General features: G+C 38.4%; 1 protein-coding gene across 7 annotated transcripts in view; it reads left to right on the top strand.

The window, feature by feature from the left end:
* Positions 1–16,429, top strand: part of DNAH7 (dynein axonemal heavy chain 7) — a 267,521-nt gene that overhangs the window by 199,809 nt on the left and 51,283 nt on the right. For all 7 annotated transcript variants that reach the window (XM_040475707.1, XM_040475712.1, XM_040475714.1 and 4 more), the window contains 5 exons: positions 3,744–3,870; positions 5,120–5,314; positions 7,837–7,929; positions 12,066–12,242; positions 15,054–15,215. In XM_040475707.1, coding sequence (XP_040331641.1) covers positions 3,744–3,870; positions 5,120–5,314; positions 7,837–7,929; positions 12,066–12,242; positions 15,054–15,215 — 754 coding nt within the window. The remainder of the gene's footprint in view (positions 1–3,743; positions 3,871–5,119; positions 5,315–7,836; positions 7,930–12,065; positions 12,243–15,053; positions 15,216–16,429) is intronic.

Raw genomic sequence — 16,429 nt, 5'->3', positions numbered from 1 at the left:
GTTACTGCCTGTTTTCTCCTAGAAGTTTTATGGTTTCAGGTCTCACATTTAGGTCTTTAATCCATTTTATTTGTGTGTATGTTGTCAGAAAATGCTCCAGTTTTATTCTTTTGCATGTAACTGTCCAGTTTTCCCAGCACCGTTTGTTGAAGAAAGTGTCTTTTCCCCCATTGTATATTTTTGCCTCCTTTGTCATAGATTAAGGGTGGGTTTATCTCTGGGTGCTATTTTGTTAATAGTTTCTTTTGTTGTGCAGAAGCTTTTGGGTTTGATATAGTCCCATTTGTTGATTTTTGCTTTTTTTACGCTTTTAGCATCATTTCCAAGAAAACCATTGCTAAAATCAATATTGACAGGTTTATTCCTGTTAGAAATTTTATGGTTTTAGGGCTTATGTTTAGGTCTTTGACCCATTTTGAGTTAATTTTTGTGAGTGGTATGAGATAGGTGTCCGTTTTCATTCTTCTGCATGTATGTTCTGCCATTTGGACATAGATTGACCGTGAGCACATTATGCTAACCAAGATCAGTCAGGGAAAGACAAGTGCCGTGTGATATCACCTATATATGGAATAAAAAAAAAAAATCATGCCTTTAAGAGAAAAGCAGTAAAGTGGTGGTTGCCAGGTGAAGGAGATTGGGAGGTTAAGACTGATGGTGTTTAAGGATATAAACTTGTAACAACTAATAAAATTATCTCTTATTTTACTCAGCAACAAAAACATTTCATTTTTGTTTGCTTTTTAAATTTTTTTTATATTTATTTTTGAGAGAGAGAGAGAGAGAGAGACAGAACACAGGTGGGGGAGGGGCAGAGAGCGAGGGAGACACAGAATCTGAAGCAGGCTCCAGGCTCTGAGCTGTCAGCACAAAACTCGATGCAGAGCTTGAACCTACGAACCATGAGATCATGACTTGAGCTGAAGTCAGACACTTAACTGACTGAGCCACCCATGCACTGCATTTTTGTTTGCCTTCTGTTTTTAAAATAACATTTATTTTTAGTATTTGTTTATTTTTGAGAGAGAGAGAGTGAGACAGAGTGTGAGCTGGGGAGGGCCAGAAAGAGAGGGAGACACAGAATCGGAAGCAGGCTCCAGGCTCTGAGCTGTCAGCGCAGAGCCCGATGCGGGGCTTGAACCATGAGCCGTGAGAAGAGAATGACCTGAGCCGAAGTTGGACGCTTAACTGACTGAGCCATCCATGCACTCCATTTTTGTTTGCCTTCTGATGGCTATTATTCGTAGTAATTCTTACTTAAGTCTTACAAAAACATATGTTATGATTGCTATGAGATGTACTGTGAAAAAGCCATAATTTGGTTCATCTGTTTCTTATAAAATGTTAATATAATAAAAAAAATAAATAACTATTGCAAAACGCCTGTAAGTACAGAAACAAAAACCTAACAAGGATAGAGCTTTGTCAAAGGGACCAAACTGAAATCTCTCTCTCTCTGAGAAAACAAGTGGACAAACACACACACACACACTGTTGTTTTTTCCTTCCACTTCTATCAAGATCATTTTTTCCATGTTATTAAATATTCTTCTGAAACTATTTTTAATAGTTGCACAATATACCATTTTATGAATGTGCCATAATTTTCTTAATGTAAGACTCACAAGTAATCTCCAGCCTTTGAATTATAACTAATACTGCAATAAGTATAAATGTCCACACTGGTAATTATTTCCGTATGCTAGAATCCCAAAATCAGAACGAAGGTGTTTACTTCTTTCAGACTCCTGATACAAATTCCTTTCCTGGAAAGTTATACAAATATACAACTCCACTGAAGGAACATCAATGATCTTATATCCCTGTGTCATGCGTTAGCATTGAAAATGATCATTTTTATCCTTTTTCACTGTAACAGATTATTAAAATATTGTATTTTAATCTGCATTTTTATCATTGATGAGACTGACCTTGAATTTGTAATATGAGTGACCATTATAATTTTCCCTTCAATCTTCCTATCTACAAGAAGAAATTTGTCTTAAAGTGTAGACATTTTTATTTTATTCTAGAAAGACCAAGTCTGAGTTACCCTGTATTAATTGTACTGTTACAGATGAGACAAATTAAATACTAAGTGTGAAAAGACCATTATTAGCATAAAAATGGGGACAGGAGTAGTATTATTTTAAATCTTCAGAGAATTCAACTACATTTCAGCAACTAGTTTCAAAGCCCTCTCTATCAAGCCCCTTTTCAGAGTTCTCAACCAGAAATAAAATGCATCAATTTGTTTAATTTTCTTTATGAGAATGCTGGCCGGGGACAAAATAATTAAAGAAATAGGCCAGTAAGGAAAAAAATAGAGTTGTGATGATCTGTACCCTGGGATATTAGTTTGAAAATAGCCACAATATGGTGGTACTGGTAGATTATTTTTTCTAGACACATTAAGAAACACTGATAAAATTTTTCTTCATCAAAATCAAACTCTGCTAATTTTTCCTTCAGGTAAATTGGTCTGCTTAGTTTCAGCCCTTGTCAATCATTAGCTCTCCACAAAGGTTTCAGCCAACTGTTTTATTTCTATTATAACTATTATAACTAATATAATAAAACATTTGTGAAATTTTTGTTTCAATGATGGTTTATTTTCCTTATGAGATAATTACATGAAAATGTTTAAAGTGTTATGTACATGCTATGGATACAGATCACACATGTTAGCACTTACTATAAAGTTGTTAGTTGTAAATATTGCGATTATTCATATTTTCATGTTCTGTCTATGTAGTAAATAAAAATGTACTTGGGGTGCCTGGGTGGCTCAGTTGTTTAGGCATCTGACTCTTGATATTGGCTCAGGTCGTGATTTCGGGGTGCTGAGATCAGGCCCTGCATCAGGCGCTGTGCTGGGTATGGAGCCTGCTTCGGATTTTCTCTCTCTCTCTCTCTCTCTCTCTCTCTCTCTCTCTCTCTCTCTGCCCCTGCCCCACGCATGCGCACATGCACTCTCAAAACAAATAAACTTAAAAAAAATGTAATTTATCAATTTTTGTGATTTCTCTAGCTTTTATGGACTTATGAGCAGAGTAGCACAGTACTAAATGTTAATTTAATAAAGGAGCTATGAATTTTAATCTGTTAATTTAATATAAAACATACAACATTTGGAAGCACTTATGGAATAAGAAAATCAAATTTTACCCTAAGAAATGCTTTATAGTTAAAAACCATCCACAAATCTTTAAACGCAACAGATTAATGTACCATGCATTGACTCTTTTCTGAAAGAAAGATTAAGTGTTTTTTAAAAAATCAGTCAACAGTAAAATGCAATTCTACTGAAGTGTTTCTACATTGTGTAGCTCTCAAATTGGTGCACCCAGTTAATGACAATCCTTGATTGTTTTGGGGGTAATTGACCAGAAAGCTGATTAGAAGAATATACATCTAAATGGTTTATAATAGGTTTCCTTAAGAGCATTTTCTTTAAAGTATAATGCATTTTTTTAAATTTTTTTTTTCAACGTTTATTTATTTTTGGGACAGAGAGAGACAGAGCATGAACGGGGGAGGAGCAGAGAGAGAGGGAGACACAGAATCGGAAACAGGCTCCAGGCTCTGAGCCATCAGCCCAGAGCCTGATGCGGGGCTCGAACTCACGGACCGCGAGATCATGACCTGGCTGAAGTCGGACGCTTAACCAACTGCGCCACCCAGGCGCCCCTAAAGTATAATGCATTTTTTATTTATTCACTTCTCTTTCTGTTGACCTGTAGGCTTCAAATTCTCAAGGATCACTTTACTTACTCCCTGTATGTTAATGTCTGCCGATCACTCTTTGAAAAGGATAAACTACTCTTTTCCTTTTGTCTAACTATGAATCTGCTGCTACATGAACGTGCGGTCAGTACTGTTATAATTTGTAGGAAAAACATTAACATTGATTCATTAATTTACTAATTTGTATGGGAGTATGTGTGTGTATTCACAAGATGGTTGTAAACGATTTTACAATTATTGCAGTTAAGGCAAGAGATCACAACTAGACTGAACTTCACACAGGGGGCAAAATAAATAAAGCAGAGTCCATTATGTAGTTATTCCTTAAATCTGTGTGTGTTTTAGTTTAAATAAAATAGTTTCTATTAGAATCTTACGTAAGTATGTATATATATTTACTAAATATGTTGATATATTTACATCAAGTAATCACATAGAGTATATGGTAATGTTTTTAAGAACTTGTGCAAGTTAGTCCAATCTAACCATTGGAGCTTAATAATACCTTTCATAAATTTTTACTGTGTTTCAAATCTATTCATTTAAAATAAAAGACGCACCTTAAGAATGAAAGAGAGTATCGTATAAATGCACTTTTATTCACTTAGGCGCTAAAGATTTATTGATTTTTGTCTGGTGATACATTGGCTGAATTCTGAAGGAGTAAAGGCATTTTTCTTGCATTTCTTGCAAAAGTTTCATAGCAGTACCTCATTTCCTTTTTATGGAAAATAATTGAAGATATGGCAGATTGATGGCTTTCTGTCTTCCCCCCGTTTTTATTTTATCTATTTTTATTTTTGTTTATCTTTTGAGTATAGTTTGCACCAATGTTGGATGGGTTTCAGGTGCACGACATAGTAATTCATCAACTCTGTACCGCAAGTGTAACTACCACCGACCCCTGCTACAACACCACTGACGATATTCCCTACGCTGTACCTTTGATTCCTGTGATTTCTTTACTCCCTACCTGGAAACCTATCTCTCCCACTTGCCTTCATTTTGCTGATTCCCCCAGCTCCTCCCCTCTGTCTTCCCACAATTTTTAGAGCCAGTAAGATGCCAAGCAGTCATTTATATGAATAAAACATTTATTCAGATAGAATTTTTAAGTTTAGATTAGTTAATTCTGGAGGAAAATCATCAAAAAGTGGTTATCTAGAATGGAACGATTTTCAAAACCGGTTATAATGGATAAATGTTTTCTTATGAATAAATACTGAACTGCTATACCACTAGCTATAGAATTTCATAAGGACAATACTTGAAACTTGAAAATCAATAGCCAGTTCTTTTTCAATGGTTTAAATTGACTATGTACACATGATGAATTCATTTCTGACTCTTCATGCTACTTTGTTTTCCGAAGGTTAATAAAGCCGAGTGGAGATTTCTGCTAACTGGTGGGATTGGATTGGATAATCCTCATACCAACCCTTGTACCTGGCTCCCACAAAAATCCTGGGATGAAATATGTCGACTAGATGATTTACCTTCCTTCAAAACCATTCGTAGGGAGTTTGTGCACTTAAAGGATGGATGGAAAAAAGTGTATGATAGTTTGGTATGTTCTTAACACTTTTGCTTTTTCCAAAGTTTTTAAATGGAGAAAATAATGCTAAATTTCTTTTTTATTTTGAATAAAAAACAAGATTTAGGTAAGCTTTAAACAACTTGTCAGACATTGAAATCAGGGTTTCGATTTATATCATCGGCACCTTTTTTTTTTTAATTTTTTAATGTTTTTTAATTTATTTTGAGACAGGGAGAGACAGAGCATGAATGGGGGAGGGTCAGAGAGAGGGAGACACAGAATCCGAAACAGGCTCCAGGCTCTGAGCTATCAGCACAGAGCCCGACGTGGGGCTCGAACTCACGGACTGTGAGATCATGACCTGAGCCGAAGTCGGCCGCTCAACCGACTGAGCCACCCAGGCACCCCTCATTGGCACCTTCTAAATTGATGGTTCAGTTTTGAACTTCTATTCAAATCCTTGAAATGTGTAGAAATGCATGGTCCTTAAAATATTGTTTGAATTTCCATGCCAACTTTTTACTTATTAACAATTTAGATTTTGTAATCATAATAGCAGGTGAGTTAAAGATTTTACAAAAGAGCTATTGTTTAGATTTTCTAAATCCAGGATATAAGCTAATAAACATTTTTGTCATTTGACATGAGGTGTAGGGGCCAAGGGCAGGCTACCCAAAATATGCCATTTTGGCATATTGATTATTTTAAAAAGAAGTTACTTAAGAGACAGCCTATGCAAGGACACTCAGAGCCGCCCCTGAAAGCAGGAAATAAATCTCCCATGTGAAAGGTACCCTTCCTGTACCAGGAGGTAAAAGAGATATCCTTATCATCAGAGATAAGAAATTTGGAGCACAGAAGGCTGTATCAACACCCTTGTTACTTTCTACTCATTTACTGCCCCACCCCAAATTCTATTTAGTATTCCTTACTAATTGAAACTCCCAAAGTTAAATTGTCTTTGTCCTGTCAATTCCTCACAGATTTATGGTCTCTTTGTCTAAAAAGTATAAAAACTACCTGCCTTGATCATTTCTTTGGGTCTCATTTTCATTATTGGACCCTCTGTGTACATGTAATCAAACGCTAGATTTTTTTCTCCTGTTAATCTGTTTCATGTAAATTTAGTTTTTAGTCTACCTAGAAGAACCATGGACAAAAGAAAATTTCCACCTCCCCCCTCTTTCAGAGGGAAAAGCTAATAGTTCTCAAGCAATTTTTCATGGGGCCCTATCTCACTAATTGGAGACTATTATAGTCAGGACAAAGTATAAAACAATTTCCTTCTAGAATACATAGAAATTGTTGCCTTTCCTCACTTTTTTTTTTTTTTTTTTTTTTTTTTTTAGGATAAGGGCTAATATTTTGCCAATTTGTAGTTATTTTTTTCCCACTCCTTTATTTCTTCTCTCCACATTCTGCTTTCCTGGATTTAATTATGCAAGAAAGAGCTCTCCTTAGGGAAGACGGGAAGAGGAAATAAAGAGCCAGATATATGGAGAATATTTACCTACTTGTAGTAGACATGACAGTGAGATTGTATTTACACATAAATTCAAACATTTGGACTGGATCGCTGTTGGATCTCTCCCTGTTAGTAATAAAAACATATTTCCTTGAGGGGCGCCTGGGTGACACAGTCGGGTTAAGCTTCCGACTTTGGCTCAGGTCATGATTTCACAGTCTGTGAGTTCGAGCCCCGCATCAGACTCTGTGCTGACAGCTCAGAGCCTGGAGCCTGCCTCAGATTCTGTGTCTCTCTTTCTCTCTGCCCCTTCCCTGCTCATACTCTGTCTCTATCTCTCTCTCAAAAATAAATAAACATTTAAAAAATATTTTTAATATATTTCCTAGACACAAATAGGTTTTTGTGAGTACTTCATTCTAATTTGAAATAGAGATTTTACTGACTATGCTGAAGCATGGAGATTTCTAATCTGAGATACTACATAGCCTTCCCTGAGGTTTTAAGATTCCAAATGTCTCCTTTTTTTTCTTTTTTTTGAAATTTACCCCTCTTGGGTTCTTAATACCTCTCTTACATTTTTTTAATAGCTCTCTCTGTTTTGGCTTCTTTTTACTATATACATTTTCAAATATACCTTTATGAAGAAGATACCAAAACTTTGTTCAAAACAGGAAATATAATAAATTTATAATAATAAATTTTCTTCTTTTATAATATATATTTCTTTTTATAAATAGATGGTGACAGTAGTTGGTAGATTTTTAAATGCCTTTGGAGAAATAATGGGAGCACTCCATATGTACATTTTTTAATAAGGAGATTCATTTTGTCTAATGATTTGTATTCATATTGACATTAACCTGCTTAATTCATGCCCTAGTTTTGATTCCTTTGTGGTGTTTTAAATTTTCATTTCATTCCTTATTTCATAACTTTGCCCCCGCCTGATAAAATTTACATTAGCATCCTTGATTTCATTTAGTCATTACATGGTTTCTCTAAAAATCAGCTTATACATCAAAATACTGTTCTCTTGGGAAATAATCTCCAAAATAGAATTGAATTCTATCTACTGTAATTTTAGGAACCACATCATGAGGTTTTTCCTGAAAATTGGGAAGATAAAGCAAATGAGTTTCAAAGGATGCTTATCATTCGTTGCTTGAGGCCAGACAAGGTAAGTGTGGGCTTTGAAAGCAGCTCTGTGATTCCAGTCCGTCCCCCCCCCCCCCCCCCGTATTATAGTCTGGTTTACTGTATTTCCATATTTCCTTATATAATCACAGGGGAGGTGGAGGAGCCTGGGGGAACTAATCCCACTTCCTTCTAATGCAACCATTTTATCAAGAATTTTGTACCTCCTTAAAGCCACACTAAATTAGTAGCTGACCAGACTATATTTTTTAGTTCTATTTATTTCATGATTCTTCCTTTTAATTCATGCTTTCCCAATTCCTTAAAACCTACTTCCTTTACATGCTGTAACTTCATTTTTATTCTGATCGCTTTGATGATATTAGTCAAACAGATCTAGTAGAATTTCTGGCTCTTCAAATCCTGTCTTTATGTATAGTTCTTTGTTGGCCTTTGGAAAGCAAGTACAATATCATTTTTAAGACATTCATCACTGCTGACTACAAAGGAAAACGTCACTACTGTTCATTTTAATTTCTTTAAATGATACATTATATAACCAGTGAATCTGCTCACCTGTCCAGGTCAGCGAATTTCAGTGCTCAGTGACATTCTCATTTGCATCATTATATTCTATGTTTTTAATTTTTTTAAGTTTATTTATTTATTTTGAGAGAGAGGGTGTGCTGTGCAAGCATGAGCAGGGGAAAGACAGAAAGAGAGAGGGAGAGACAGAATACCAAGCAGGCTCTGCGCTGTCAGCACAGAGCCCAATACAGGACTCAAACTCACGACCTGTGAGTCTTGACCTGAGCTGAAATCGAGAGTCTGTTGCTTAACCAACTGAGCCACCAGGTGACCCCATTAGCCTCCAATTAAAAAAACAAAAAACAAAAAACAAAAACCTAGTCACTTAAGTATAATGACCCATATCTGTGTTCTCTGAAACACTATAGATATTAGGTAGATTGAGGAAAATTTGAAAAAAATCCTAATCGTCCTTTGTTACTAGCCAAGTAAAAGTAATACATAACGATTTCAAAACTTACTGTAGCCACAATTTGAGCTGCTAAGGAATATATATAAGTCAGTCATTCCATCCTAACAACAAACAACTGGAACTTAGGTGGTGAAAGCAACATACTTTAAAAAGTTCTTACCTGCACCAGTGATAATGTGGGGTAGAGGCATTCTTCCCTCTGTAAGCCATAGTCTGTTTAATGAAGATAAGCGATTCTTGCTTGGCCTGTCAGTGTGCTCTTAGCCAGCGGCCGAGGATCCATTAGGCAGAGTGCCTAGGGCCCAGGATGCTTCTAGGTGTTCACGAAAATGTTTGAATTCCTTTTAAAAATGGAAAATATAACCTGGACTTGTTAACGCTTGTAATTACCCTGAAACAATTGTAAAACATAATTGTTTTATGTTTATAAAACATAAAACATATGTTTTATGTTTATGATTATAAAACATAATCAAGACCCGACTCTTGATTTCAGCTCAGGTCATGATCTCATGGTTTGTGGGATGGAGCCCCACAACGTGCTCTGCCCTGACAGCTTAGAGCCTGCTTGGGATTCTTTCCCTCTCTCCCTCTCTGTTTCTCCCCTGCTTGCTCTCTCTCTCTCTCTCAAAATAAATAAACATTAAAAAACAAAATAAAAATAATATATGGCTATGATACTTTTAAGAATGGTTTTCCCAAGTAACATGGCATTGGCATACCAGAGACAGGAACAGTGCTATATGAAGCTAGAATTTGGGCTAATGCTATGGAAATTTTTATTATCTCATATATATGAGATAATATATCCACCAGGAAAATCAGTGCTTCAATCTCTAGTTTACATTAGATATTATTTGCCAGCACAATTTTCCACTGCTCTGTCCTCAATACAGAGTCCACCCAGGGATAACAGGCTGCATGTGCCAGGTTCTCCCATGCTCTAATTTAGAAAAATGTAAAAGATGCTCAATCACCAATAGGAAAAATGAGATGGACTCATACTTTCTTATGGAATTTAATATTTTATAGTGTTTGATTGATGAAAAGAAACATATCAAGGGAATAAATACTGAGGTGTGCCATGTTTTGAGCCCGTTCACAAAATGAGCTTCTGGCCACCATTCTCTCCTGAACAGTAAACAAAACGCAAATTAATCAGCTTTCAGTAAGAAACTTGTCAAATAGTAGTGAATATGTCTCTCTGACCTCCGATAAATCCTACAGGAACTTGCAACACATAGATTAACATAAATGGAAAACCACAAACTTCTTCCCTGCCTTTGGGAAGGTGATTGCTTAAATTAGCCTGCAATTTTTGTTACAGACAGATTTCGTTTACAGACCTAATGCTGGCATAATCCGATGGCAGAAGCAAACCCAATTCTGTTGCCTTGCAAACCGAACAGCAAGCACAGCTTAATTTACCTTGAGAATTACAGTTCAGTCTTGGGAGCAAGCAAGTCGTGCTCAGTTTTAACATTAAAAAGAAAACACTGGGGGCACCTGGGTGGCTCAGTCAGTTAAGCGTCCGACTTCGGCTCTGGTCATGATCTTCCTGTTCGTGAGTTCAAGCCCGGCATTGGGCTCTGTGCTGACAGCTCAGAGACTGGAGCCTGCCTCGGATTCTGTGTCTCCCTCCCTCTCCCTGTCCTTCCCCTGCTCGTGCACTTTCTCTCTCTCAAAAATAAATACACATTAAAAAAAAGGAAACACTGAAGTTTGTCCGTGCTTCCCCTCGTGTGCACACCCCTGACCTAGTTCTCCAGCTCTGACAGCTAGCCAGTCATGTCTGCATGTGAGCAGTGGCCAATGGCAGCCCGAAACACTCATAAGAGAGGGAACAATGATAGCTCAAACTTACTAAAAGTAACACCATGCACTTAGAAGCCATGTGCTTTTGGGGCGCCTGGGTGGCGCAGTCGGTTAAGCGTCCGACTTCAACCAGATCACAATCTCAGGGTCCGTGAGTTCGAGCCCCGCGTCGGGCTCTGGGCTGATGGCTCAGAGCCTGGAGCCTGTTTCCGATTCTGTGTCTCCCTCTCTCTCTGCCCCTCGCCCGTTCATGCTCTGTCTCTCTCTGTCCCAAAAATAAATAAACGTTGAAAAAAAAAATTTAGAAGCCATGTGCTTTTGTTTTGTTTGTAAAGCTATAATTTAGTGAAGAAGTCAGCCTTGGGAAGAGAAAAAAGGTTCATTTTCCTTTGTTAGTTGGTGTTTTAATGTAGTGAGAAAAGACCAGCTATGGGAAAAGAAGAATGAGAAAGGTAATATCCCTGGGATAGACAGGAGATTTTTAGTTTCCTGCAATAAGTTTGACATCTGTGTGCATTCAGAATAAGAATCCCAAGCAGGCTCCATGGTCAGCCTGGAGCCCCACCTAGGGCTCGATTCCACAACCCTGGGATCATGACCTGAGCCAAAATCAAGAGTCAGATGCTCAACAGACTGAGCCATCTAAGTGCCCCCGTTATCAGGAATCTTATGCAATATGGCTTTGGCTATTTCTCAGGAGTGTGGCTTGTTTCTCCTTCACAGTCCTTTTCTTTTTTCTTTCTGTTTGTTTTCCCAGCTGTATCAATTCTTTCTTGATGGTATAGTACTGTATAAATAATTCTGAAATTTCTACTTTTGAGTTGTGGACTTTTAGCCCATGGTATTTTAAAAGTTAAGTAAAAGAGTTAGGGTTTCTCACATCCTTCATCTACTAGGTATTGAATGCTCCGTGAAGGGAAGAAAAATACCTTTGAATTCTGGCATCACCAACCACTTATCTTTTATTATTTAAATAATTTATAAGTTTTTTTCTATCTAAAGACGTTTATATAAAGTCATGTCTTGGACCCTCCTGGTGGAGTTATTAACAAATAACTAAGCTAATGTACCTAGAGTCCTTTGTTTTAAAATATCTACGGGGCACCTGGGTGGCTCAGATGGTTAAGCGTCCGACTTTAGCTCAGATCATGATCTTGCAGTCCATGAGTTCGAGCCCCGCGTCGGGCTCTGTGCTGACAGCTCAGAGCCTGGATCCTGCTTCACATTCTGTGTCTCCCTCTCTCTCTGCCCCTCCCTGACTTGCTCTCTCTCTCTCTCTCTCTCAAAAATCTTTGAATCTGAACTTTTTAATTTCGTAAGCAGATTTTGAATATTCTTTCAAATATATTCTTGTCTCTTTCTAGATTATTCCAATGCTGCAAGAATTTATAATCAACAGATTGGGGCGCATGTTCATTGAACCACCCCCCTTTGATTTATCCAAGGCATTTGGAGATAGTAACTGCTGTGCACCCCTGATTTTTGTGCTCTCTCCAGGAGCGGATCCCATGGCTGCTCTTCTAAAATTTGCTGATGACCAGGTACCTTAAAATAGATGAGGTTTGTCTGATATTATAAAAGTGAATAAATAAAGGATTTTCTGGCTAAATTTTTTAAAACACAAACTTGCTTATCCAAAATGGTAGGAGGGAAAGGTAAATATTTATCACTCACTTAGCTTTTGAAAGAGTAGGGTTCCAGAAGTTGACAGAATCTCAAGAAAATATTAAATTTTTTTAAAGTTTATATATTTATTTTGAGAGAGAGACAGAGACAGTACGAGCAGGCAGAGAAAGAGAGAGAGAGAGAGAGAGAGAGAGAGAGAGAGAGAGAGAATCCCAAGCAGGCTCTGCACTGCCAGCACAGATCCTGATGCGGGCCCCGAACCCACATGAAACTGTGAGGTCACGACCTGAGCCGAAACCGAGAGTTGAAAGCTTAACCGACTGAGCCACCCAGGCGCCCCTCAAGAAAATATTTAAATGACAGCACTGACATTAAAAACAGTTTTCCATATCCAAATTATAAGACCAGAATTTGGCTTGAGGGACACTTGCTTCTATTTTGGGGGCACAGAGAGAGTCTTTGACATTACACCAGTATATGAGTGTGGATTGATTTAATTCAAGTCTGGACAGTGACCATGGAGGGATCTTTCTCTGATGCTGTCCCTTCTCCCAATTTCTTTCTTTTTTTTATTTTTTTAAATTAATTTATTTACTTTGAGAGAGAGAGAGAGAGAGATAGCATGAGTGGAGGAGGGGAAGAGAGAGAGGGAAAGACAGCACAGAGCCCGATGCGGGGCTCAAACTCATGAATTGTGAGATTATGACTTGAGCCAAAATCAAAAGTTGGCCACTTAACCAGCTGAGCCACCCAGGCGCTCCCTTCTAATTTCTAAAGGGGGACCTTCTTGACTTTCCAGAACAATCCTATATTACAGTCACATTACCAGGTTAGAATATATTCCCATATTTATATTTCAAGGCTTTAAAATTATTCAAATGAATTTACTGGAAATTTTCTTACATCACTCAACCTACAGTAAGAAAATCTTCATGAACAGGTGACAACATTTTATTTTTTAAAAAAAGTTTTTAACGTTTTTATTCAGTTTTGAGAGAGAAAGAGGGAGAGAGAGTGAATGGGGGAGGAGCAGAGAGAGACAGGGAGACACAGAATCCACAGCAGGCTCCAGGCTCTGAGCTGTCAGCACAGAGCCCAACGCGGGGCTTGAACTCACGAGCTGTGAGATCATGACCTGAGCGGAAGTCAGACATTTAACCGACTGAGCCACCCAGGTGCCCCAGGTGATGACATTTTTTTAGTTGATTTTTTTCCCTTTTGGTCTAATCGAAATAACATTTTATGGAAATAATACTGACATTTCTAAAACCAGCACCACCACTTTTACTGTGCTTTATCCATACTGCTAATTTTGCTAGACCTTGTCATGCACACTTCTCTTTTAATTTTTAAAGCAATCCTATGAAGTAAAGAGCGGCATCTCCATTTTACAGGGAGGGATACTGAAGCATGGAGAGCTTAAGTGGCTTCTCAAAGGCTGCATAGCTGATGGATTACAATACTCTTTACTAGGCCAATTTATTTTAATATTTCATGTTTTTTTTTTCCATTGGGGGTAATTCTTAGATACTTGGGGATTGATCCTGTGACACAGCACTTACCACTGGTTAAAGAAGTGCTGGAATGTGGCTGTCACCACTGAAGGAGATGGGGTGTGAGATGACGTATTGAGGGGCCGGATCCACATAGGACCTTTGTGGCTACATTAAGGATGTTGAATACAGTGGGATGGTGTCATGGGATTTTAAGCAACAAAGTGACACAATCTGATCTGTAGTTTATAAAGCTCATCCTAGCCGGTGTGAGGAGAATTCATTTGAGTAGGGCAAAATGGAAGCAGAGCATTCGTTGGAGTGGGGGGGGGCGGGCGCGGCTAAAAGGCCAGAAAGAGCAATGGTGGGCCAGAGCGGAAGTGGTGTGGATGCTGGAGGTATTCATTTTAGGTGGGACTCCTTCCAAATCAACATGATCTTTCCGATCCTTTGAGATCTTCCCAGTTCCTCTCCATTTCTCTTCCCACATTGTATGACTTGATTGTTCTCTGCCATTGTTCTCCGTGCATTGTCTTCACTTGCTATCTCCATGTCCAGAAATGGTAGCACCGGGCTCTATTTTGTTTGCTGCTGCTTCTGCCCGCTAGTGTTGATGTAACTGCCCTGGAAAGAAAGAGCTCAAGGAGTCACAGACACTGTTTCCAGAAGCTGCAGATGAAATCAGGATATAGTAGAAATGCACTCTGGACACATATTCCCACAGAATCCTTTAAAGAAACTTTAAAAGGGGAATTAGGAGTTAATTTTTTTTTTCCACCGAACTCTATGCAGCAATGAAATTAATTAAAATATAATTATTCAAAGATCTGGAGGGAACAGAAACAAGTTCATCTGTCTGTTCGTAGTTCTCTTTTCAGCTTTGGATTTTAGGAGTTGCTGCAGGACAGCTGGGTCCTTTCATCTCCTGTTTCCTCAGGTTAAAAGTGTTCTTAATATTTTTTCTATCCCTTATGTCAACAATCAAAGACCCTACAGAATTTTCCATTTATTACCATGACTATTTATGACCTGAACTGACTTGCTTTTGATCTCAGTTTTTATAAGATTCTTAATCAGTAAGAATTTTGTAGGGCTGCATATGGCTAGACCGTTGAGGCATTCTACATAATTAAATTTTAACATATTTAGTGTCAACATTTCGTGTAAAAAATAACACTGATTCTTCTTTAAAGGTGTATTGTTACATAACATCTTTGCTATTCTTGTACACAGGGATATGGGGGATCAAAGCTTAGCTCTTTATCCCTTGGTCAAGGCCAAGGGCCCATAGCTATGAAGATGATAGAAAAAGCTGTCAAAGAAGGAACATGGGTTGTTCTTCAGAACTGTCACCTTGCCACTTCTTGGATGCCAACCCTCGAGAAAGTTTGTGAGGTAAAAATGCAAGTTTATTTTTATGAGATTGTATTCCCCCCACATAATTACTGATACACATGCCATTCAGCGACATGGCTGGTCTCTGGTTCGGAGGGCTACAGGCGAGTGGCATGCCTGGATTACAGGAGAGGTGGGCTCGCACTGGGAACTAGGGGACCAGAGGAGATCACGCAGTCAGGCCAAATCCAGTCCCTCTCAACAGGGACAAGGGCTCATGCAGTGAGTTGGAAATCTCCTTAATCCATAAGGGCAGCCTCAAACATGGGATTAAACCACAGGGCAAATGGACACCAATGTACTTTTCACAGCAGCGGACCAAAGACAACAAAGGAGGCTTTTCAGGGTGAAATTCATGTAGTCACTCTAAACCAAAAGGCTTCGGGATGTAACTTTACTTTAACTGACTTCTCACCTACTTAGCCAGTGACCGTGCCACGGAGGATCAATCTGAATCCAAAGGAGTACTCCCTCCTCACCCCCCATCCCGCTGTTCTTGCAGCCGGTTAGGGCACTTCCCTATTCTGGTAGGCAGAAATTCCAGGAAGAAACCCCATGTAGCTCAACTGAGGAACAGAAAACCTGGCACTTGATTTCAACAAACATAGAGAAAATATATTTGATGTAATTACCCACGACTCTGGACCGCCCCTAACTCAGGAGTCCCACGGGTTACTAATTAGCCAAGGTAATGATATAAATTGCACAGTCCAGACACACAATTGAAACGTTAAGGAGCCGGCTGTATTTTTCTTTGTGCCACTTGTCACCATTTTGTCTGTATCTCTTAATGGAATATAAGCACCATGAGAACAGTGACTTTGTTTTCTTCTCTCCTTTATCTCCAGCACCTTGAATTGTGCCTGGTCCAAAGAGACAGTCCATAAATATTTCCTGAGTCAGTGAATAAATACTGCTTCCCTGCTTAAAACTTTTCCATTGCGTGCAAGACAAAGTTTAAACCCCCATCCTGGCTTACAACACCCTTCCTCGTTGACCTTTGCTTCCTCTCAGTTTTCATCTCTGGCCACTTTGCATCTTGACTTCTATGCTCTAGCCATTTGAAGTTCTTTCACTTTGGTATAGCATACTTTTTCAAGAATGTAGGCCATCCTAATGTTTCCATCTGAAAAACGATTTTTCCTATTATTTGCCTTACCAAGATCTTCTCATCCTTCAGGCCTTACATTAGAGGTTTGATATTTGTGCCTGTT

The sequence above is a fragment of the Herpailurus yagouaroundi genome, unplaced genomic scaffold, assembly GCF_014898765.1.
Source record: "Herpailurus yagouaroundi ecotype Mexico unplaced genomic scaffold, PumYag 140, whole genome shotgun sequence".
Taxonomy (NCBI): domain Eukaryota; kingdom Metazoa; phylum Chordata; class Mammalia; order Carnivora; family Felidae; genus Herpailurus; species Herpailurus yagouaroundi.
Note: the sequence above shows the minus strand (reverse complement) of the source record. Positions and strands in the feature narration are given on the sequence as shown.